General features: G+C 36.7%; 5 protein-coding genes across 13 annotated transcripts in view; 3 read left to right on the top strand and 2 right to left on the bottom strand.

The window, feature by feature from the left end:
* The window catches only part of LOC129573512 (5-hydroxytryptamine receptor 2A-like), a 39656-nt gene extending 31089 nt beyond the window's left edge, over positions 1 to 8567 (top strand). For all 8 annotated transcript variants that reach the window (XM_055454056.1, XM_055454050.1, XM_055454051.1 and 5 more), the window contains one exon: positions 181 to 8567. In XM_055454056.1, coding sequence (XP_055310031.1) covers positions 181 to 492 — 312 coding nt within the window. In that variant the 3' untranslated portion in view covers positions 493 to 8567. The remainder of the gene's footprint in view (positions 1 to 180) is intronic.
* Positions 8568 to 9259: 692 nt separating this feature from the next.
* Positions 9260 to 11671, bottom strand: LOC129573516 (NADPH:adrenodoxin oxidoreductase, mitochondrial). Its single transcript, XM_055454063.1, has 4 exons — positions 11569 to 11671; positions 11069 to 11484; positions 10745 to 10901; positions 9260 to 10564 (listed from the first exon to the last, which is right to left on the bottom strand). The coding sequence occupies exons 2-4, from the start codon at positions 11341 to 11343 to the stop codon at positions 9458 to 9460; spliced, it is 1539 nt and encodes a 512-aa protein (XP_055310038.1). The 5' UTR covers positions 11344 to 11484; positions 11569 to 11671; the 3' UTR covers positions 9260 to 9457.
* Positions 11672 to 13367: 1696 nt separating this feature from the next.
* Positions 13368 to 17375, top strand: LOC129573517 (cytochrome P450 4g15-like). The gene is made up of 9 exons (XM_055454064.1): positions 13368 to 14059; positions 14239 to 14439; positions 14614 to 14661; positions 14783 to 14984; positions 15505 to 15631; positions 15953 to 16084; positions 16254 to 16430; positions 16688 to 16940; positions 17074 to 17375. The coding sequence occupies exons 1-9, from the start codon at positions 13912 to 13914 to the stop codon at positions 17235 to 17237; spliced, it is 1452 nt and encodes a 483-aa protein (XP_055310039.1). The 5' UTR covers positions 13368 to 13911; the 3' UTR covers positions 17238 to 17375.
* A 162-nt stretch (positions 17376 to 17537) lies between these two features.
* Positions 17538 to 19130, top strand: LOC129573518 (vacuolar protein sorting-associated protein 72 homolog). The gene is made up of 2 exons (XM_055454065.1): positions 17538 to 17698; positions 17819 to 19130. The coding sequence occupies exon 2, from the start codon at positions 17833 to 17835 to the stop codon at positions 18988 to 18990; it is 1158 nt and encodes a 385-aa protein (XP_055310040.1). The 5' UTR covers positions 17538 to 17698; positions 17819 to 17832; the 3' UTR covers positions 18991 to 19130.
* On the bottom strand, positions 19126 to 22238 carry LOC129573520 (cytosolic Fe-S cluster assembly factor NUBP2 homolog). Of its 2 annotated transcripts, none has more exons than XM_055454068.1 (5): positions 22102 to 22238; positions 20264 to 20442; positions 20040 to 20109; positions 19444 to 19875; positions 19126 to 19357 (listed from the first exon to the last, which is right to left on the bottom strand). In XM_055454068.1, the coding sequence occupies exons 2-5, from the start codon at positions 20372 to 20374 to the stop codon at positions 19185 to 19187; spliced, it is 786 nt and encodes a 261-aa protein (XP_055310043.1). In that variant the 5' UTR covers positions 20375 to 20442; positions 22102 to 22238; the 3' UTR covers positions 19126 to 19184. The 2 variants fall into 2 exon arrangements, with proteins under 2 accessions (XP_055310043.1, XP_055310042.1); XM_055454067.1 differs by having other exon boundaries at positions 20577 to 22103.
* Between the last annotated feature and the right edge of the window lie 111 nt (positions 22239 to 22349).

Below are 22349 nucleotides of genomic sequence, written 5' to 3'. Positions count from 1 at the left end.
CGTTGAATATGTTTCTTCGTGATTTGTTTTGTATTTTATGGCGTCCCCCCCCCCCCCCCCCCCGAACAATTCATATTCTGCCAATTTTATTGTAATTTGTATGGATTCCTTTCTTTCCCGACATATTTTTCATTTCGATAATTTTTCTGCTTCTTTTCTTCTCTGTGTGTGTCTTTTCAGAGTTCGAAATCTCGCAAGGAGACAATCGAAACGAAGCGAGAGCGAAAGGCAGCCAAAACGTTGGCTATCATAACGGGTGCGTTTGTGGTGTGCTGGTTGCCGTTTTTTCTAATGGCTTTAGTGTTGCCGCTGTGTGGTGAAACGTGTTCCTTGAATGATAAAGTCGCTTCGCTCTTTCTGTGGCTCGGTTATTTCAACTCAACACTGAATCCCGTTATTTATACAATATTTAGTCCCGAGTTTAGACAAGCATTTAAACGAATTTTGTTTGGATCCCATCGAACAGGATACTATCGGGGTGGTAAGCTCTAGTAGCTAGTTGGTTTTACTTATTACTAAGTTTATTCGAAAAAAAAAACAAAACAAAAAAAATCATAAATCAAATACGAACAACAACAAGAACAACCAAAAAAAAAGAACGAATCTAATAAACAAACATAAAGAACACAAAAAAAATTAGAGTATAGAAATTGTGAATGATAATTTAAAACACAAAAAAATGATAATGATAATCTTTAATAATAATAATTGGAACACAATAATGTCTATAAAATTCACGGGAACCAATGAGTGCGATGACGCGCGCGCGCACACACACACACACCCTTAAGCTATCATTGTGCGATGCGCGCTGCATGGCACACGATTGGCTCGAGGGATTTCGAACAAAACAAAAAAAGAAATTTGATTAGTCTAGTAATTTAGCTTATGACAATGATTTACTGTTACTTGTATTGAGGCAATATTTGTCAAATAGCACTGCTTGACGATAAATTGTATACGTGAGCGTTTGTTTTAGCCATTGAACATGGAATCGATGAATGTTGCTTATTTTTTTAACGGTTTCCAAAAGTGAATAAGAGAAAATAGCAAAAATAAAAAGGAATACAAACAAAGACCATAGTAGGAGATGATGAAAAAAAAGAAGAAAAAGAAGAAGAAGAAGAAGAAGAAGAAGGAGAAAAACGCGAAGGAGAAATTAAGCCAACTAGATTCCAGCCTTCAATGAAAAGCACCGAGACTCTTGGCACTCTTGCGAGAAACAAAAAAACAGAAATTTTATTCCCATTAAATAAGCGATTATTTTAATATTTTATGTCGACAGTTTTTCCGGTGTAATGCATATGATTATGAGTGTGTTCTTTTAAGCAACATTTAGACGAAAGAAAAAAAAATCCAATTTCATGAAGTTGCCGGAAAAAAAAGAGGCGTATAACAACGAGAAGGTTTGAAGAAATTAAAAAAAAACGAAGATATTCGATGTGAATCTCTTCATTTTTTTTTGCCAAAAAACACGATCCAACACTTTTTTTTCTAATTGAAACGATCTAATCGAAGTCCAGTTCATTTAGCTCTGATACTTTGTGGTTTCCATGTTGAAATTTTGCCACTTTTTTTATCTTAAATTTCAATTCGAAATCATAAAGTACTTCCATGAACGAATGGAAGGAATGAGGAAAAAAACGACCGAAAGCTGTCCATTTTTTAGGGTTAGCCCTCAAGTGCACCACGGCTGATAACAACCAAGCTCATTTATAAAAGAAACGTCTATCATCAGAACCGTTTGGTGCTCTTGTGCTCACTATAACCAAAAAAGTCACTTTTGTTGTGGTGTTCAACTCCTTTGCCAATTTGTTAGCGCTTTGAGCCCTACCAAGAAAACATTTATTTTCCATGGTTTTTCTCTCTCTTTAATTTTTATTACTGTGTTTTAAACGACTTTGCCACTTTTTAGGGCAAATGATTCGTTTTCAAAAAAAAAAAAAGTGACCGGCGTCGTCGCAGTCGATATTTTGATGATGTATTGATTATAATGTTCAATGTTGGCATCTTATCGTCTGACGGAAAAGTTTTTTCTAGTTTTTTTTTTGTCAAAATCTCTAGCTCCGCCATCAACACTAATCAGACATTTTTGTTCCGGCAAAAGCAAAATCTGAAAAATATCAAAAATCAAAATAAAAAATGGTTCAAGACTCCAAACAACTGGACGGAGGTCACTTTTATTTGAAACACTAATCAAATCTCACCAAAGAACTTCCAATGAAACTTTTGCTCGCTTAAAAACTTTTTGATGACTATTAGCTCAACTGAAACAAAATTTACTCTATTTCCTTTTTGAATAATTTTAACGAAGAAAAAAAAACACGACAAAATTTTTAGTCAAAAAAAGTACATTCGCCTTAAGCCTTTTGAAGAATTATGAAAGAAAATATTTTCCAATGAATTGCTCCATTAAACCACACACATGTTCCGTTTGTTCTTTGCGTTCAGAAGCGGCTGTTCTTCATTTCGTGTTAATTTCGTTCAATTTTGGGAAATACGTGCAACCAAAAGAATGAAACAAAAAAAAAAATAACTCAAGAATCATTTTAACACGATGGAACAATGGGCTAATGCCTTTCGCCACATATTGTTTATTTTTTGTTGTTGTTTAGTCTTTATCGAAATTGGCACGTTATCCATTTGCATTTTTGATTCATGCCAAATACCGCCGCCCCATTCTCTAGATTTCTACGCACGCTCGCACATCAAATAGCGATGAAACACACACCAAGTGCTCATCGTCGTTGTCGTCATTTTCCTCTGTGCTGCCAAAATCTGGCTCATTATTACACTGTACAGCAAATCGCATCTAAATAGAAAGACCACACACACAATCGCTCGCATTTTTTTTTTGCTGTACGAAAGACATAGAGTATTATGTGGCGCGCGTGGAGAGACAATTGGACTATGCTATGCAGCATTTAACAGTCATCGGAGTTAAAAGCATGTTGACACATTCATTTCCTTATGATTTCGAGCAGACACACTGGCTGATGATACTCAATTCGGGCTACTTATGATATAGAATAAAAAAAACAACATGTCAGGCAAATGAAACAGAACAGCAAAAAAAAAAACAGCAACACAAACGAGTAGGGAAATATGTTTTGAATTTGGATGCGATTCTCATCCTCACTAATCTTTCATCTTATGATTGAGCAAAAAAAAAACTTCACTGATTTACTTAAATGCAAAAACTAACAAACAACAATTCTTATTCGTTCCGTCACTATTGACACAAGAAGAGAAATGATGATTCTTGTTCGCTTTTTTTTTAGTTTAGTGTTTAGTAGTTACAAAAAACTGAATGTATTTAAAGAAGAAACATGTTATGCTTGAAAGTACCTGGTTACAACAACAACAAATCGACAATGAATTTTATTTTCGACACATTTCAACCCAGCAAATCATTAGAACAACCAAATAAAGTCTTATGCGATCCATTAAAGGGGAAAAGGAAAAGGAAAAAACTTACTACTTTGAGAAGGAATACTTTCAATGACATGGGGTAAATCGGAAGGCATTCTTCAATATAAATGAATTCATACGTAGTTAAAATGCAAAGCAGAGTGAAGAAGGCGCAGCAATTGCATTAATCGAGGAATTATCTCTTTTGGATCTCTCTCTCTCTCTCTCTCTCTCTTTCTCTCTCTCTGTCTCATTTCAACGGAGAAATTACGAATCGCATTGAATGCAACAGTTAATTTGGGCTTTTAAATTACACGCAAACTTTTCAAAGCGTGCGTATATTCCATTCGAACGCATACACATGCGCGCAAATTCTAAATCAATCGAGTCAGCATTTATGTGGGGCGCAAGAGCTGTACGGCTATAACCCCCCGCATCGTCTCAACCCTGTGAGAGACTTACTTTATGTTAATGCTCTCGAATAAAAAATTCGATGCACGCCAAAATCAAACTTGATTAACGGATCAAAAGTGAGGCATGTGATTAATGATTTCTATGTAATTATCTCGATTACAATACGCTGAATGCCACCCCCTCAAATAAACACAACAAGAACAACAACAACAAAATGCGCATGATGTGCACAATGAGTATAATTTTGAATTCTCGTTGTACACACACACACACACACACACACATAAAACCCGAGAAAACTTCACATAACAGCTTACACAGCTCATTTCCTTGCGTTAGCATGAATAATTTTTTTTCCCTTGATTTTTACTTTGAACTGACTATAATCAAAATAAATAATAAAACCGAGCAGAAAACGAAACAAAAGAATGTACTGAACTACAACAACAGCAACCGAAAAAAAAGAAGAGAATAATAATAAATAAATAGGAGAGAATGTGTGTGACGGCGTCGTTAAAAAACGAAGAGAGAAATATCAGCAGTTTTTGGGCAAGAGCATTTCCGCGGGAGGATGATGAATAAAAAAATCTAGCTCATAATTCATATTCATAGGGAATACTTTGTTCTGTTGTTTTTCGTTTTTCTTTTTATTTTAAACAAACGTTGTTGTTATTTCTTTCTCACTACAAACCCTCCCCATCCCCATCCCCTTTCCTTCATCTCTTTCTCCCTCTGTTCCTCTGTCCCTATCTCTCTCTTTCTCGTTTTCCCATCTTAAAATCTGATGTTTAACCTTGTTTTCGTGTGACGCGTTGAAAAGGAACATATCTATTATCATTATTTGTTGACAGATTCACCCAGTTCGCAATTACATTTGAAAGACACAAGCACAAGTGGAAAAAATTGTATTGCGGTTTTATTTTCTCATTTTCTCATCTGTGTTTTGTTCTCTTTCTCCCTCTGTATGTGTGTGTGTGTGTGTGAATCCACGAGTATAAATGAATTTCTAAACTGGGAAAAAACATAAAGAGATTGTGTGTGTGTGTGTGTGCATTTGATGAATAATTTCTCGTCTCGCTTTTGACGGAAACTATTTCGAACTTCATTTAAGAGGCTACTTAAGCTCACTTTAGATGCAATTTTCTTTATTAATTTTGATTGCTGAGAGCTGAAGATGAGGAGCGAAATGAAAGGAAAAAATGGAAACAACGGTTAAACGGCCGGTATTTTCCGATGAAATTGTTAATTTTTTTTTTTTGCTCATTTCACTCCATCTTGCTTTATATTTCGGTATCTGTATCCTTCTCTTTATTTCTCTTCATCTCTTTCTATTATTTTGTGAGAAAGAACCTTGTTGTTCGAGTTATACGTGATATTTTAATGGATCGAGAATAAAAAAAAAAAAAACTAACCATAATATGTATAAATGTTTTATACACATGGAATGCACCACAAAACAAACTATACGTAACAAACTAATTTGGCGGCGGCTCACCAAGGATATAACAAGTGAAACAGTTTTGTTTTTCGTTTGTTTCGCTTTGATCCTCTGATATTAAAAAAATATATAGTTGAGACATCCTTTAGATAACCAATTGTATCGGTTGACATTGATAGCGCAATTTTGACTTAATGACCAAACACAAGTTGGCTAGGTTCTTATTTCCAAAATGGAACGTTTATACTTTTTAGCATAAAATTATTTTAAATATGATGAAGAAGAAGAAGAAGAAGGAAAACTGGATCGTTTGAAGAATAGAAATATTAGAACGAAAAACAAAAGTCAAAAAAGGAAGAAAAAAAAAACCCTAAAAAAATGAAGTAAAAGTATCGATGCATTAGCCACACGAATATGGCTGATGGATGAATTGTAGCTATCGGAAGATGTCATCGTACATGACAGACAAACATAGTGGCGCAACATGGAATGCGCATGAAAAATTAGTTTACATAGGAACAAGTAAAGAAATAAAGAAGAAGAAGCAACAGCAACATGACACATTGTATAGAAAACGAATACTGTCCTCGTGCCGGGGATAAACTATATATATATATATTTCGCATAGATGGACATGGGGAGGTTTTAGTCTCTTATTATTGTTTCTTTTTTTCTATTCGTTCTAAACTAAAACACACTCCAAGTCACTATTCAACATTGTCGTTGGATAGTCGCCATTTTACCGATTTTCATCAATGCCTTTTTATCAGCATTTAGCATATGCTATGATTAATTCTTATCTCGCGCTCTATTCTATTTCACCACACACACACACACACACACACACCGTATACGCCAGGCAAGGCAGTCAGTCAGTCGGTGGATTGAATATTATGTAAAAATGCAATGACTTTTTTTTCGCCAACTTTCGCCGTGTCTCGTTCGGAATCACCGGATTTCGGAAATAATTGCGGTGAAAAAGGTGAAATTTCAAGCCATATCATTGTGTCGGTGATTTCCGCAGGAAGTATTTTTGCATGCGCTCATCGACGTAATTAGCAATTCATAAAAGTGACTTGATTATATACGGTATACGTACGGTATTTTTTTTCCTCTGTACTCTCCTCTCTCTCTCTCTCTCCATCTCTCTCTCTCTCTCCATCTCTTTTTTCTGTGTCGTTATCTCTCTCTCACTCTCTCTTCCTCTCCCGCAACCTTTCCCTTTTTCAGTCATTCTCTGTGCATTCTGTGGTCGCTTTATTGTGCATACTCTCGTATTCATTGATTTATGTTTTATTCCACATTTGAATTACATGAGAGAGTGAGTGTGAGGGATAGAGAGAGGAAGAGAGCGAAAGAGCATGAGCGCGAATTTTAATGCAGATTAAAGAATTTATTAGATTTTTGACGAAAGTTGATGTCATTTCCCTTTGCCTGTCTTGCCTCATCATCCCATCATATATTATACATGGGTAAACAACACACCAAAAATTCGAAAATATGAAGCTTACACACAGAGTGCGGACCGAGTTGGTGAAGAAATGATGATACTTTTGATTGGGAATGTGTTTGTGTGTTTGTGCACGAGACATACACACGCAAAAAAAAAACTCTCAAATTGACATGAAACGATACTTATGATGTGATGAAAGTTAAGTAAAGCAACACATTAAAACACAAGCTACACGCTATAGTTCTTAACCAGAGAATAAAAGAGCTAAGCGCATTTGCTGCGTTGAGTGGGATGAAACTGTCAAGAGAAAAAATCTAATAAGTTCTTACTTGAAAGAAGCACACAGACAGACATTAAATGGCATACAAAAGAAAGTTATTTTTTTTTGCAAAAACTTGATATGAAACGTCATTGAAGTGTATTAACGAGGACTTTTATGACGTATCCTATTGACTCTATATGCTGATTAATATGCATTGATTTAATTATGAAGAAATTAAACCAAAAAAAAAATCTAATGAAATAATAATAATAGTAATAATAATAAGAATATATGAAAACAAAACAACAATTCTTCAAACCAGATTAAAAACATAATAATAATAAAAAGAATCCGTTTATAAAATATAAAAAAAAAATCGAAGCCAAAAAAAAAACCAAATAATATCTATTTTTTAACGATTGTGTATCATTGAATAGTCTATTGATTGTAGTGATTGAATACTGAATTGATTAATTGCCAAAACAAAAATAATTTGAACAAAAAAACTTATATATATATGTATATTTAAAAAAAAGAAGAAGAAGAAGAAGATGATGAAACTTAAAATCAAAGTGAAAACTTTTTTCCAATTTCATGCCATTACCGCTCCCATTCAAATCTCAATAATACACATACACACGCATACAGAGCAAAATGAAAACAACACAACAACATCAAACAACCAAATGACGAGAAAATTTATTAGCTCATTCATCATAAAAATTCAAATAATGAACATGATAATAACTGAACGAAATATTCCTTTATCACATTTACATGAGTCAATGTAGAAAGTTTTATATTATTTAATACAGTAATCAATAGAGAAAATGACAGAAGCAAAACCAAACCAAACCAAACCAAACCAAAAGAGAAAAAAACAAACGAGAATAATAAGTAAAAAAAAAAAAACTTAAAAAAATTCTATAAATGTGTTGTAATTTTATAAGCGACATCTTCTTGTATCAAAATAACACACAAACAAAGAATAACAGCCGCAAAAAGCATACAGAACGTGCGCAACAAAACAATGCCCGCACAGTTTCACAGCTAAGTTGGCTTACATGGAATTGGGTTGCGGCATAAGGACCAGCGCGCCATTTCACCTGCCATCGAAGCATCGCCGAATGATGACGCATCGACAAGCGAACAAAAGAAGAAAATGATATGATATTGAAAAATAGAGAATAGGGAACAACATCATAGAGAGGATGAAGAGAGGAAAACAATGCGTCGCTCGTTCACTCTCAATATTTCGTCATGGTTTGATGAAAATGGGCGATTTTCCATGCAATCATACGATGTGTGCGTGTGTGTGTATAGTTGCGTTGTTCCAGGCAATGCGAATCATAATACTGATAACAACAACAAGAAGAAAGAAAAAAAAAAAATAAAGAGAAAATTTCCCTGCGAACGCATTTCAAAGTGACGAGTGAGTCTATATTTCACTGATACACACACAGCAAACACTTTTGAAATGTGAATTCAGGGGAACATTAAGAATAATTACGAATGTACATACAGAGCATAGAAAATAACAACAACAACAACAACAAAAAAGAAACAAGTTACAAAATAAAGTTATAAAAAAAGACATAAAAAATTGTGTGTGTTGTTTCTCTTATTTTTCACATTCTTCTTCTTTTCGCGCTGTTGTTTGCCTACTCCTATGTTGTTGGTTGACTCAGTTTTTAATGAGGTAAGTCGTTATTGTTATTTTTTTTCTGAGAAAATGCCGTTTGACTTATGCCAGTAGCGAGCGCGAGGAGTATAACGGCGACTGGGGTGATGACACCATGATGGTGATGGTGGCGGCGGCGGCAGCGGCGGCGACGACAACAACGACAACGACAATGACGATGAATGTGCTCGCCATTGGATGAAGGGAATAAATTTTTGTGGCGCGGCAAAGGTGAACGAGAGTATTCCGTTGATGAAACAAAATGGCTCGCCGTGGGACGATGCCTTCTTAAAAATTATCTTTTTCTCTTATTCGGTTATTTATACATATTTCTTGATTTTTATTTTCGTTTTTATAGCAAAAACATGCAGTCGGTTACAGTATATATAAATCGCATTCCAGACCAAAGTGGATTACTGCTTTTCATTTTTCTCGTTTTTTTTTTATTTGTTGGTTGTTGTTGGTTGTTGTTTTTTTTCCTTCTCTTCACTAAAGAAAATCTATACAAATCTGATTTAGACGGCATTTGGAGTCTCATCCGGTATCGTGGGAATTTCTTTCGACATTTCGCAGACGCAACAGAAATGAGGAAAAACATCATTAATTTTATTGTGCTTTATTTTTCACTTCACATGGAAACTTAGCAAGTGTTAAGTATTATTATTATTTTTCTTACAGAAACAAAATTATGATTTGTGTGAGGGCATTTCGAGTGTATGCGATACAAAGTATACCACCATACGCAAGAAAATAGTTGTAATTGTAGAAGTTACAGCATTCTTCGGGCGAGGAAATAAATTATTTTAAAATTTTCAGCATTTCTGAAGTGTGCAAAAGTTTTTCGCGTGGTTTTCCACTTGATGCACCCAATTCCGTTTCGTATTTGTCGATTTTGATCCAGTCTTTCCAACTTATAGCTGCCGAATACTTGGTGGTATCTAAACCGGGCTTCGGTGAACAGTCGATGCGTTCGCTTTGAATGTCTTCACAAATATTTTTTGCAACAAGGAATGAGTTGTTCATCGTTGTAAGTATCACACCAGTGGGTCCAGTTCCTAACCACCCGCTGACATATAGTCCACGTTCATATTTATCATCATCGTTGCCACTGGACGATGCAACACTATTTCGATCAATTGACTTAAGAACTCTGCCTTGATTGTTGCACACCAAACCTTTGCCAGTATCGAAATTCAGCAAATCATCGCTGTGCGTAACATTTACGCTTCTATAACCTATGCTCCTTAGTATTAAGTTTGTATCCAGTGTTTCGATATCGTTTGTCGGTATTACTGCTTCCGTATCAGACAATCGGTTTGCTGTTAACACAAGTCGTTTTTCACGGCCCGCATTCTCCACATGCTTTGGACTACGGAAAAATATGGGTGAAAATTGTTTGGTGGTCGATGCGAGATTCGTAGGCGATGCGTGAACATTCTTCAGCATTAATTCGGTGATTCGTTTTTTGGGGCGAGGTAGTTTGGTTACGGTTTGATCATCGATGCCAATGAAGTCAGTTTTACGCCAAACGGTTGATACATTCGATAGATTTAACATTTCACGGAGCTCTTTTATCGTGAATGCGGCTTGAAGCGGTCCACGTCGACCAACCAAATGCACATTACGAATATTGCATTCGGATAACGTTGATAATGCTCGACTTGTGATATCAGTTTTGCTAAGAGTATCAATTGGCGATAACAAAATGCGAGCAACATCAACAGCAACATTGCCTTGACCAATCAGTGTGATTGTTTCAGCATTTTGCAACTGATTTTCTATCAACTCATAACGTTCTTGACAATCCGGCAACCCATTATACCATGCAACGAACTCTCTGGCCGACAACACATTCATATCTTCATCATTGATTCCCATTTTACGATCTTGTTCAGCGCCATAACACTGCCAACAACAATAATAAAGAGAAGAAGAAAAAAAAATGAGAGAAGGAGATGGAGAAAAAAAAACATAATATACAATAGGTCCATCGGAAGAACATAATTTAATAAACCCAAAATTTGAACGGATTTTGGCATAACACATGCGATTTAATACAACACAAACACATATATACACACTCACCAATACGACGACGTTGTATGCATTACGAATGTCTCGCAACGAAACATCTTTGCCCAACGATAGATTCCCAATGAAGCGAACACGTGAATTCTCCGCAACTTTGGTGAATGTATTTATGACATTTTTTACTTCGGGATGATCGGGCGCAACGCCAAATCTGTACAAACAAACAAACAAACAGAAAGAAAGAAAGAAAAAAATCAAGAGAAGAAAATAGAAAAAAAGCAGAGAGAACACATGAACATAAAATTCTTCCACCAGGTGTGTGTACTCTGGATATTGTGTACACTGTATATGTATACGTATTCAATTGCAATTACATGCCTAACCAATCCAAATGGAACGGGTAATTTCTCGATGATATCGATTCGTGCACTGGATAATGTTTTCAGAATGTGCTGTGATGCATAAAATCCGGCTGGCCCCGCTCCAACCACACATATTTTCGGTTCAAATGGATTGGACGATGATGTCGAAAACTTGCGCAATTTCTGCAAATTATAGGTACTTCGATTGCTACCTGATACCGTCGTCATCTTTGTCGTCAACAACCATCCAATGCTCTTGGAGCCAAATACAAACAACTGACTACGATACATGATTTTGAATCATGAAAATGAAAATAATCAACAACAACAAAAACCCAATTTTCTTTTTGTATTGTAAACACCACCACAAATTAACTCTGGAAGACGCTCATTTATGTGCGTCCATCTACTTTTGAACAGACGTCACATTTGCTGTATAATTCACATGGAAAAAACACCGGAAAAAAATTAGAAAATTTTTTTAAAGTCTAACGAGAGAGGCGAAAATATATTTACATAAAACTAGAAAGTGTGTACAACATATTATTTAAATATTTGACATGACATTTGAGCTAGTCGATAGATGATATGTGGTGGCCTCTATCAAACGTCAACACATTTTACAACTAACCGACGAGATTGTGTGTGTGTGTGTTTCATAGCCGTAAGAGCAAGAGTGAGCGAGAGAGATAGAAAGAAAAGTTTTCTTCTCAGAGAAAGGGCTCACCGGCAATACAGAATCCACTTCATTTCGATGCTCATCGTAACGGAGACAACATGACAAAAATCGGTGTTTGCTTGTATATTTTAGCGAAACGCAAACAAACTTTCTGCAGGCGACTAGTTGGTTTTGCTGAGCACAAGAAAACACATTCAATCACATTTTTTGTAAGCCCGTAAAATTGCAGCAGTCAGCTACACACACACACACTGAGTGGAGACGGTTTGCGATGCGAATAATAACGTCCATTGATGTTTGTTGCGGGAAAAGAAAGAAAAAACAAACACAACAAGAGAAAGAAAATCGCTTAGAGATAGACAGTGATAGAGAGCAAGAGCAGAACCAATGAATAGATTATGAGAATCTATTGTCGACTGTATGGTCTGATAGAATTTGAGGCTTTTGAAGAGTCAACTCTGGTGAAGAAAGGAATGAGAAAAAAATACTGCAAACCACTTGAAACAACACATAAACGATGGTGCATTAGATGCAAATTGACTAATCATAATTCACTGCCATTGAATGTGTGTATGTGTGTGTCAGAGAGAGAAGAAAAGAGGCTCAACGGCATTTGAACTACACGATGTCCTCATGCACTTTATTTGTACAGGCTTGTTGTGCTGTTTTTTTTTGTTTAAATTTTTGTTTGCTCATTTGTGTCGATACTGCTGATGCTGTTGATGCTGCTGATGCTGCTTGCATTGGCCACGTTATCATTTTGGCAGTTGTAACAAACGAGCGCCACAGAATTTGCACAAACAAAGTCTCTCTCCGTGTTTGTATCGAACAAATAACATCGAGAAATGTATACCGTACGTATGAAGGTGGCGAAGGTGGGGGAGAATCGACAGATTATGTTCTTTGGCCGTCGTTTGATAACAAAAAGGAATCGGTTTCATTAGGCTCTCAAAAATACACTTCATCTTGTGCACAATGCCGCGCTCATTCACTCTTTATACACATGGAACATGTATGGAGCTACAATGCATAAAAGTCATATGAATAAAGCTGAAACCATCAACATTCGTCCTGCCGTAACAACGCATACATGCACTCTATTGTCACTCACTCGAAATTGCAGTCACCCCCTCCCCCCAATCCAATGTGTGTGTGTGTGTGTATTTGCGTGTGTGCAATGGAGAATAAGCGAACGAGTGAACAAGAGTGATTGTACATTCAACAACTTAAAACAGGCAGCAGTTGCTTTTAATGTGTCTCCTTTTCAAATAATTAATCGGATGTGCTTACGGGAATAAATGAATTGATTCTCTCTTTCTTCGTGAAACCCGTCGATCGTTGTCAATGAATGAACAACAAAACCACAATCGATCCCATTTGTAAACAATAGTTGATTATTGCAAAAGAAGATCAGATCCCTTGATAACAATGATATGCATTTAATCTTGACCTTTACCCGTAATCCGACCGATTCTGGAGCGCCTTTTTTAAATCAAACGTCTCCGTAGCTCAATGTTCATTCAAAGCTTTTCGTCTCTATCTAAATTCTCTTTTTTTTGCTACTGCTGCTACTGCTATGCAAACGCTTCGTTACTATCGTGAGATGCGAAACGAGATGTGTTCATTTACTTCGCATGTGACGATATTTTCTGAAATGAGTTCAACGTGAACACAGAGAGCGAGAGACATGAATGCATTTTGCCTTAACCTATTTTAATCCGTTCACTTTGATAACATCCACATCCCTTTGCACTTTGTTTTCCTGTTCGGTGTTTGTGTGTGTGTGTGTGTATGTATGTGTTTGTGCTTTTTATTTTCGTTTGTTGCAATAAACGCCACTCTAAATTTTCTTTCTAATAATCTAAACGTGCGATTGATAACTCGTTTTCTAGAAAAGTCTATATTTAAGCATTGGTTAAACAATGTGGCAAAGCATTACGCTTTTGCATTATCGCCAATGAACGCCAAGCGTGTGATTTCATTTCATCGGAGGAAAATTAATCGGAGTGAACACATCAAAATCGATTGCAGCTCAGTGCAAGGCTGTTTCGTTCTTCGTGTGTAATTAGTCGGTTGTGTCGACGGAGTGTATGTGTATGTGTGTATATGGTGAAGGGAAGGAAAAATAAAAGAGCAACAGAAAAGAAAACCGTTAACTGTAAAATCAAACGGATAAAAATATGTTCATTTTATGTATACTGTTGGCCATTTTATGGCTGTATCTAATGTGGACTCGACGCAATGTCTACATATTATCATGGAAAATGCCCGGACCCCCCGTTTATATACCGATTATTGGAAATATCTTGGGCATGTGGAATGAGGAAGGTTTGTCAAATAATCAATCAAACTTTTTGTATTGTGTGTGCGTTCGCTCGCTCGCTATGTTCTGATGCCGTTGTTGTAGTTGTTGTTATTCTTGTGGCTGTTCGTCTTTTCTTCATGTTTTTCTTTCCTATTCCACTTCCTTCTCATTCTTACAGAAAGTTTTTTTTTTTGCTAAACAGAAAATTCAAAGTATTTGGATGAAATTAGTCGAAAGTATCCATCGCCAGCTCGCGTGTGGATGGGCCCGAATTTATATATTTTTGTACATGATGCCGAGTGTGCGGAGCAAGTATTGAAAGGTCGAACTACGATGAGCAAACCGAGCGTATATGAAGCAATTAGGGATGTACTAGGAGGCGATGGCCTTTTCTCGAGTAACGGTAAATATTCCTTTTAAAATATATACAAATAATTTAATGAAGAAGAAGAAAAAAACGAAACCGAATTCTTTCGCAACATCCTTTACTGTCTTATGCACTTGAATCCTTTTCTTGTTGTTTTTTGGCATTGGCGTTGGTGTCGATGTTCTTGGATTTACGGTTAATATGGTATAGGCGAAGCTTGGAAACTGCATCGCAAGCTCATGAGTCCATCATTAAAAGGTTTGGATGAAAAGAAAAAAAATATTCAATTGAATTACATAAAATTATTATTAATTAAACACATTTGTTGTTATTTTAATTAATTATTACTTCTCACCTCGTTTTTTTTTTTAATTAAAAGACTCGACCGTTTTCAGTCATTTATCCATTTTTAACTTTTACATTCGCGAGTTTTGCACTACAACACTTGGTGAGGAGGCGAAAAAGGGAAAAGCGTTTGATGTGATGCTGCCACTAAATGTGTGCCTGCTCTCAATGTATCTGGATGCAACGCTCGGTATTGAATGGCACCAGAAATCGGCATACTCAAACTTCTTCAGTGAGTAAGTATTTTATTATCGTCGTTGTCGTAGTACGTTTTTTATTCCTTTTTACTTGTTTTTTTTTTTTTAATTCATGTTTTTGTTACAACTCCCCATTTTAAATTGCTGACGAAAAACTTTTCCATTTTCATGTTCACGTTCATGTTCATGTTCATTTTCATTTTCCCATTTTCGCCTTTGATACGGCTCACAACATGAAGCATGGCATGCCACGACAGCAGCCAATTTGGATCTCTCGACAACTCTCACTCTCCATTGCCATCCACTAATTCATAAAAATCCATCCATTCTCGCTTGCTACTGCTGATACCAAACGACAAGAGACTCGATTTCTCCTGTCGCATATCATTCGTAATCGATTTGGCAATGCCGTTACTCCTAACTAACTATCGATACACTCAATTCGCTCGCAATTTTAATGAACCATTTTCCCCGAACTTTTGTAATATCGACTTAAAGCTTTTACATCAAATATCGATTTTTAATTAAGTACATAAATCCTTTTTAATAATTTTCACAGTGCAATTTCGGCGGTAATAAAGCGGATGTTTCGACCGTGGCTGCAAGTTGAATGGTTCCGTAAAATCACAAACTACCAAAAGAAAATTGTGTTCTTTCAAAAGTTTAGTGACGAAGTTATGGACAGGGTAATGCTATTCTCTCTCTCTCTCTCTCTTTCATTCTATCACATTCAGACGTTCGCTGTCGCGAACTCTTTCTCTCGTTCTCTCTCTTTTGCATGCTTCCGTTTAGTCAGGCAATCATTCAGATCGACATATACACACAGAAACATACACATGCTCGGCGTTCGCACTCAGTTCAATTATGCTGCTTCGTTGAGTGTGTTTTGCGAATTACCAGTGTTATTGTATTGTCTTAGTTTTCGAAAGTGTTCAGTTGAATTGCACTTTGAAAAGGAGTGAAATGCTTTTCGGGCGAAATTTTATTTTGCTTTTGAATAATTTCAGATAATTAATCGGTCACTCGAAAATGGAAATGACGGCAATACCTTTCTCGATAAGCTGATTACAGTGTCGCAGCAAAACAAAAACTTTACGCTTCAAGACATCAAAGTCGAAGCTCACACTCTCTTAATCGGCGTAAGTTTCCGAATTATTCCGAGTTGACGGAAAATTTCATGAATTGAGATTAAGCAATAAACGGAATATTCGATTTTTTTTTTTTCGATTTCTTTCCTTCCACTTTTTCACTTGTTTTTCTCCTATTTTCTACGGTAGTGTTTTGTTTTTTTCTCTTCCAAAATAACAGGCGAGTGATACGACAGCCGTATCCATATCGACGCTGTTGCTGATGTTGGCAATTCATCAAGATTGTCAGGAGAAAGTGTATGAAGAGCTCTTGAACATAATGCCTAATTCAGATGTTGATCTAACGCCAATCCATATTAATAAAATGGTATATTTGGATCAGTGTCTGCGGGAAACGGTATGTGTGGAAATGAACGTAAAAAAGTCGTTGTCATTCAAATATTCATTACTAACTGTCAATGTACATTGTTTGAACGACAATCAAACATATATGAATATCAATGTTTACTTTAGATTTTGTTCTTTCTAAGAGAACAAATGATGGAATTTTATTCAAAACAAAGTCAATTTTGCCAAACATAATGATCAAATGGCTGATATTGTTTGAACTTAGTTTCGAGTTTATACATTTAATTTAATTGAATTGAATTTCAGCAACGCTTATTCCCAACTGTGCCCTTGATTGGACGAACCGCAACCAATGAACCCATCAATCTGAAAGGATACGAAATTCCACCGAATATACCAATTTTCATTGGTATTCGTCAAATTCATCGTAACGAAGAGTACTACGGACCCACGGCCCATCTGTACGACCCAAACCGATTCAAGCCAAACGAACATCATCCCAACAAAGATCAACAAGGAATGTACTTGCCATTCTCTCTAGGTCCTCGAAATTGTATCGGTAAATGCGTCTTTTCATTTTGTGTATTCTTCCGTATTTTATCTATTAGTTTAAGAGAAAAGTAAACCGCACCACTTTTTTTGCTTTCTTTCTTTCTTCCCTTCATTTTACCTCAAATCCATTCATTGAACAGGCTACAGCTATGCAATTTACACAATGAAACTGGTCGCTGCTCACATTCTTCGCAATTACCGCCTCAGTACACCACTGAAATTACACGAACTTAAGGTGAAACTTTCTGTAAGTTTTCGACTTGTTAACAACCACTTGATTGAAGTACATAAGCGGAACGACTAAAAGGAGTTTCACTTGCGAAAGAAAAACTTTCGACTTGAAATGAATATACATATACCTAACACCGGTAAAATGTGCTAATTTCGAAAATGTGCACCAAATTCAAATAAAAAAAGCGTATAAACCTGGAATTTCTCATTATTTTTGTTTCTCTTGATTTACTTGCATTGCTTCCCTCTTGCCAATACCTATGTCGTTCGAATCGGATGAGTTTTGAAATTATTTGAATGAGTGTGTTTGTTGCGGGCACCTTGCCATTTAGACCAAGAGATGGCGCAACTCATATCATTCTCACATACTCGCTCTCTTTCACTCACTGTGTCGACAAAACAAATCGACCAAGTGACAGCCGCTGTCATTGTCGACATTCAGTTAACTATCCAACACCCAGTGCATTCGAGAGAGACAGCCGAGAGAAACAAAACAATATTTTTAACACTTTTTCCAAAATAAAATTCAACGAGGTAAGTAAAAAAAATTGTGTATGATAAAAGTTTGAGCGTATTCAATATGCCTCAATTTGATTGTGAATTTCAATTCAACATGCTAATAAACAAACTAATGTTTGATTGTGTTGTATTTAGCCGATAAAAGCAAAATGGCGGCAACCCGTGAACGTCGAACGAATGCTGGAAATCGGATAAGTAATTTACTGAATGAAGAGGAGGAAGAGGAAATTTACAAAACATTGTACGGTGGCTTTCACGAGACTGAAGATGACAACGATTACATAGAACTTAAGCAGCAGGACGATGATGATGACTCAGTCGATTCGGATTTTTCAATCGACGAAAATGACGAATTGATTTCGGATACGGAAGAAGTGCCGGAGCGACGAGCAAAACAATCATCGCTAAAGGTGTACAAAGATCTGAAAGCACCGAAAAAAGGGCAGGTTGGTCGTCCAAGATTGCAACCGGCTGCATCGACGGCGGTAAAAGCAAATAAAAAACCAGCTGCCACAAAACGACTCAAATCAAAACGTATGCACCGGTCGTCGTTCACCGTTTTGGATTCCGGTAAAATTTCCTTGAGACATTCAACTGCTTTAAAATCAGCCGCCACACAGCACAGGGTCAAAGAGCGTAAAGAAGCGATGCGAAAACGTGTAAAATCATATCGCATCGTTGATGTAATGCCAACGCAGAAAGAATTACTAGCCGAAGCCGAAACAACAGCAAAAGAAAATCTAGAGTCACTTGAACGATTTAAGAAAATGGAAATCGAAAAGAAAAAAGTGCGACCAACGAAACGTATTAATCCCGGTCCAATAATACGATATCATTCCTTGAGTATGCCGGCTATTGAAGCCGCCAAGTCGGCATTAGCACAGCAAAAGAAACGTAACTCAAGCAGCATAACCAATATGAATGGTATGGATATTGATATGGAAATTGAACCGACCACCACTAAAAATGACAGCAGCAAATCATCAAATAATGAATTCCTAACATCGGACAAACGTGTCGAACGAACATTTGTTACATTTGAAAATGATCTGAACGATGAATTTTTCAAAAAGATTTTCAATAAGCCGAGTGCAAAGCGAAAAACCGATTTGATTTGTCCGCTCACCAAACTTCCAGCCAAATATATTGATCCACTCACAAAGCTTCCATATCGAAATGTACAAGCACTGAAAATCATCCGAGAGGCCTATTATCAATTGGTCGAAACATCAAATGTGCCTGGCAGCGACGAATGGATCCAATGGAGACGAAAAATCAAGGACGCAGCCAATACAAAGACCGAATAAATGCAGCCCAACTCAAAACACTTTTTTCGTTTAAAATCGCGTTCACTTTTTTTCTTTCTTCTTTATAAGAACCAATCTTTTGTTCATCTTTCATCAAAATCATCGTGTATACTTAATAAAAAAAAGAACAAAAAATTCAATTCATTTGTGGCTTTATCTTTTGGTAATGATAACGACGTTGTTCTGAACATAAATTACGATTTGATTATTTTATTCTTGACTATGTCATTGAAAACGTCAGCAAATGTTGAATTTGATAATCCGCTCAGCACTGATTGTGTATTCCTAGACAATGTACCTACACGTGGATCAATCGGAAGTGTGCCCCAAATTGGGATATTTGCATAACTGGCCAGTGCTTTTCCACCTGTTTGAACGAAAAGAAAATCAATTGATTTTGTTCTCAAAAGGAATATGTTCTATTGTAGATTGTGCGCGCGAATTTGAACTCACCATCAGATGAAAAGATCGGTGTGCATTCGGAGCAATTTGGACAGGTGAACCCGTTCATATTCTCAATGATACCGAGAATTTGGATTTTGGTCTTTTTACAGAATGTAATCTCTTTGCGTACATCTTCGAGTGAAACTTCCTGTGGTGTGGTCACAATCACGGCACCGTCACATTTACCGGTGATTTCATTCATGCATTCCATGATGGTGATATGCTCGTCAGATGTACCGGGCGGTGTATCAACAATTAAATAATCCAAATCGCCCCATTCAATGTCGTTAATGAATTGTCGAATCATTGATGTTTTCTTAGGGCCACGCCAAATGATTGGATCATCTCTGGAATTCAATAGGAATCCAATGGACATGATGGCCAGACGCTTGTCATCGCCTTTAAAAATCGGCACCCATTTTCCGGACTCACTCTGATACACTGTGTGTGTGAGACAACAGAAATATGAATAATAAAACATGAAAATATGATAGAAAATGAAACAAAAATGATTTAAAGTCAGAGCATTTTGTTGCTGTTGTAGATATTGTTTCATTTCAAAAGTGTCTGATAATGATATGTGACTAACAAAGTTGTTTCCGTACCGCTGTTATTTTCCACATTCAGTAAGTATGGAATGCTGGGACCGCAAATATCTGTATCCAAAATACCGACCTAAAAAATACGATACACACGATTATTTTGTTGCTATTTAATCATTTCAACTTCTCAAATTCACGATAAATTTGTGGTCATTTCTTGGTAGTACTGCGTGCAAAAACAATTAATAGCAAAAAAAAAAGAAAAAGGAAGTGAGTAAGAAACTAACCCGCAAGCCGGATTCCCATAGTGATAAGGCCAACTGTGTGCTTACAGTTGATTTTCCAACGCCGCCTTTTACTGATTTCACCAAAATGATATGCTGCACATTGTCCACCATTCTCAACGTTTCAATTTAACTTGTATTCGGGTTTTGACAGCCAAGTTCGTTTTGTCTTTTTTCTCTTTCTACAGTTTTTTAGTTCATTCGAACAACAATAATACCAGAAGAGAGAAAAAAAGAATAATAATCTCACAACCAAAAACGCTCGAATCGTGTGTTGCAATAAAACAAATATACAATAAATTTGACAAGTGCTCACATGAAACGCACGAAGCAAACAACAAGCGATTCAATTTTGACAATGGAGAGAATACACTCAAGTGGATGTGAACTGTCAAAACCAAGCGTACCGGTTGTCATGAAATTTTTATCACGCTTTTTATATGGTTTTCTGTGTTATTTCGAGTATTTCAATTCCGATTCCAATTTCGTTCATTGTAAATTGTTCAATTCATTCATTTAATTGTTTTCAACTTGACGTAGTTTTGCTTTTCTCTCTCTCTCTCTCTCTCTCTCTCTCTCTCTCTCTCTCTCTCTCTATCTCTCTCTCTCTTTCTCACTCGCTCATTCGACCCGTGTCTTTGATCACGAACCGCGATTTCAAATGTTGTCGAATGAAAAACGTAGAATGACGTTTTCAATTGTTATTTTGGATAAAAACAAACAACAAAACACACCGCAAAACGATATGAACGAGAAGTGAACAATGAGAGAGAGAGAGAGAGAGAGAGAGAGAAAATAAATAAATCGGGGTACCGATTGACTCTGGTGGAAGCCAGCTGAACTAACTCGCTAAACGCGAACAACAGCAATCAACAATGTTATGAATGGGGCATTTGAGCGATCTGTCATTCGCAGAATTGCGCTGTTCGAGCGCTTATGTGAGTATGGGATTGTGCGATGAGTAATGAAAACACATGTTTTCAAACTTGTTTATTATTCTTTTTTTCTCTCTCCTTTGCACTCTCGCATTTTTGTTCCATTCGCAAATATGAATCCATACCAATCGATGCGAAACGACATACACACTCATACCGAAAAAAAGAAGAGGAAAAAAGAATATCATTATTCATTTATTTATTGAGTTTTTCTTGCTTTGTGCTTCACATGCACATGAAATCTTCAATGATGAATGATATGGACAATAAGTCGCATTTGACCATTGATAATGTATCATGCCCTTTTTTTTTTGCTCTGGCGTTTAATGGAAGGCTTCCAAACAGTGTTTTTCCTTAAAGAAAAATGGAATAGATGGAGCAAAACTCGCTGTCGTCAACAAAACGGTCGTTTCTCATCAAAACAGAAAAACAAACCTCAGAGCAACACACCGAAAGCAAGGCGAACGAACAACAACAATATCAACAGCAGCAGCAGCAAAAAATGGCAAGCATTTTCGTCAGAGTGTATTGGGACTCTCTGTCGAATTAAATATGATAACAAGTCTTTTTTTCGTTCATATATGTAAATATGTAATAATCGGTACGTTATTATTAGTACAAACATTCGTAGCACGGTGCGGTAGTTCGGCACCACGAACAGAAATATGTGTGTGCGGATGTGTGTACACCGTGCACACACAGAGAGCAACCCAAAACGAGTGAAAACGAGATAGCACGAAAGAGAGCCAGAGGAGAGGAGACGATGCGGCGATTGAGTGTATGATTTCGACGTAAAATCGAGTGTGTTGAATTGTCAATTTTGAATCGCAATGCATGTGTACGCGAATGAGAGACCCATAGACTGATTCGAAAAAAGAGACTTGGCACATAAATATCGTTACATACATCGGTCGTTTCGTTCGTTTCGTTTCGTTCGGTCGGTCGGTCGGTGTTAGTCGTCCTCTGGTATGTGTGCGAGAGTACGGCATACGTTCTCACAGTAAACAGGAAAAGAGCGTAGAAACAAAATAAAAAGAGAAAAAGGAAAATGACGACGATGACTATGACTACGGCAGAGGCGGCGACAACGACGACGACGACGACGACGACAGCGACAACAACAAAAACAACAGCTACAAGCGAACGGCGACGAA

Source organism: Sitodiplosis mosellana, unplaced genomic scaffold, assembly GCF_009176505.1.
Source record: "Sitodiplosis mosellana isolate CC-2019 unplaced genomic scaffold, AAFC_SMos_1.0 Smas_scaffold_6099, whole genome shotgun sequence".
Classification (NCBI taxonomy): domain Eukaryota; kingdom Metazoa; phylum Arthropoda; class Insecta; order Diptera; family Cecidomyiidae; genus Sitodiplosis; species Sitodiplosis mosellana.
The sequence above is the reverse complement of the archived record's forward strand: the minus strand, read 5'-3'. Positions and strand labels throughout refer to the sequence as shown.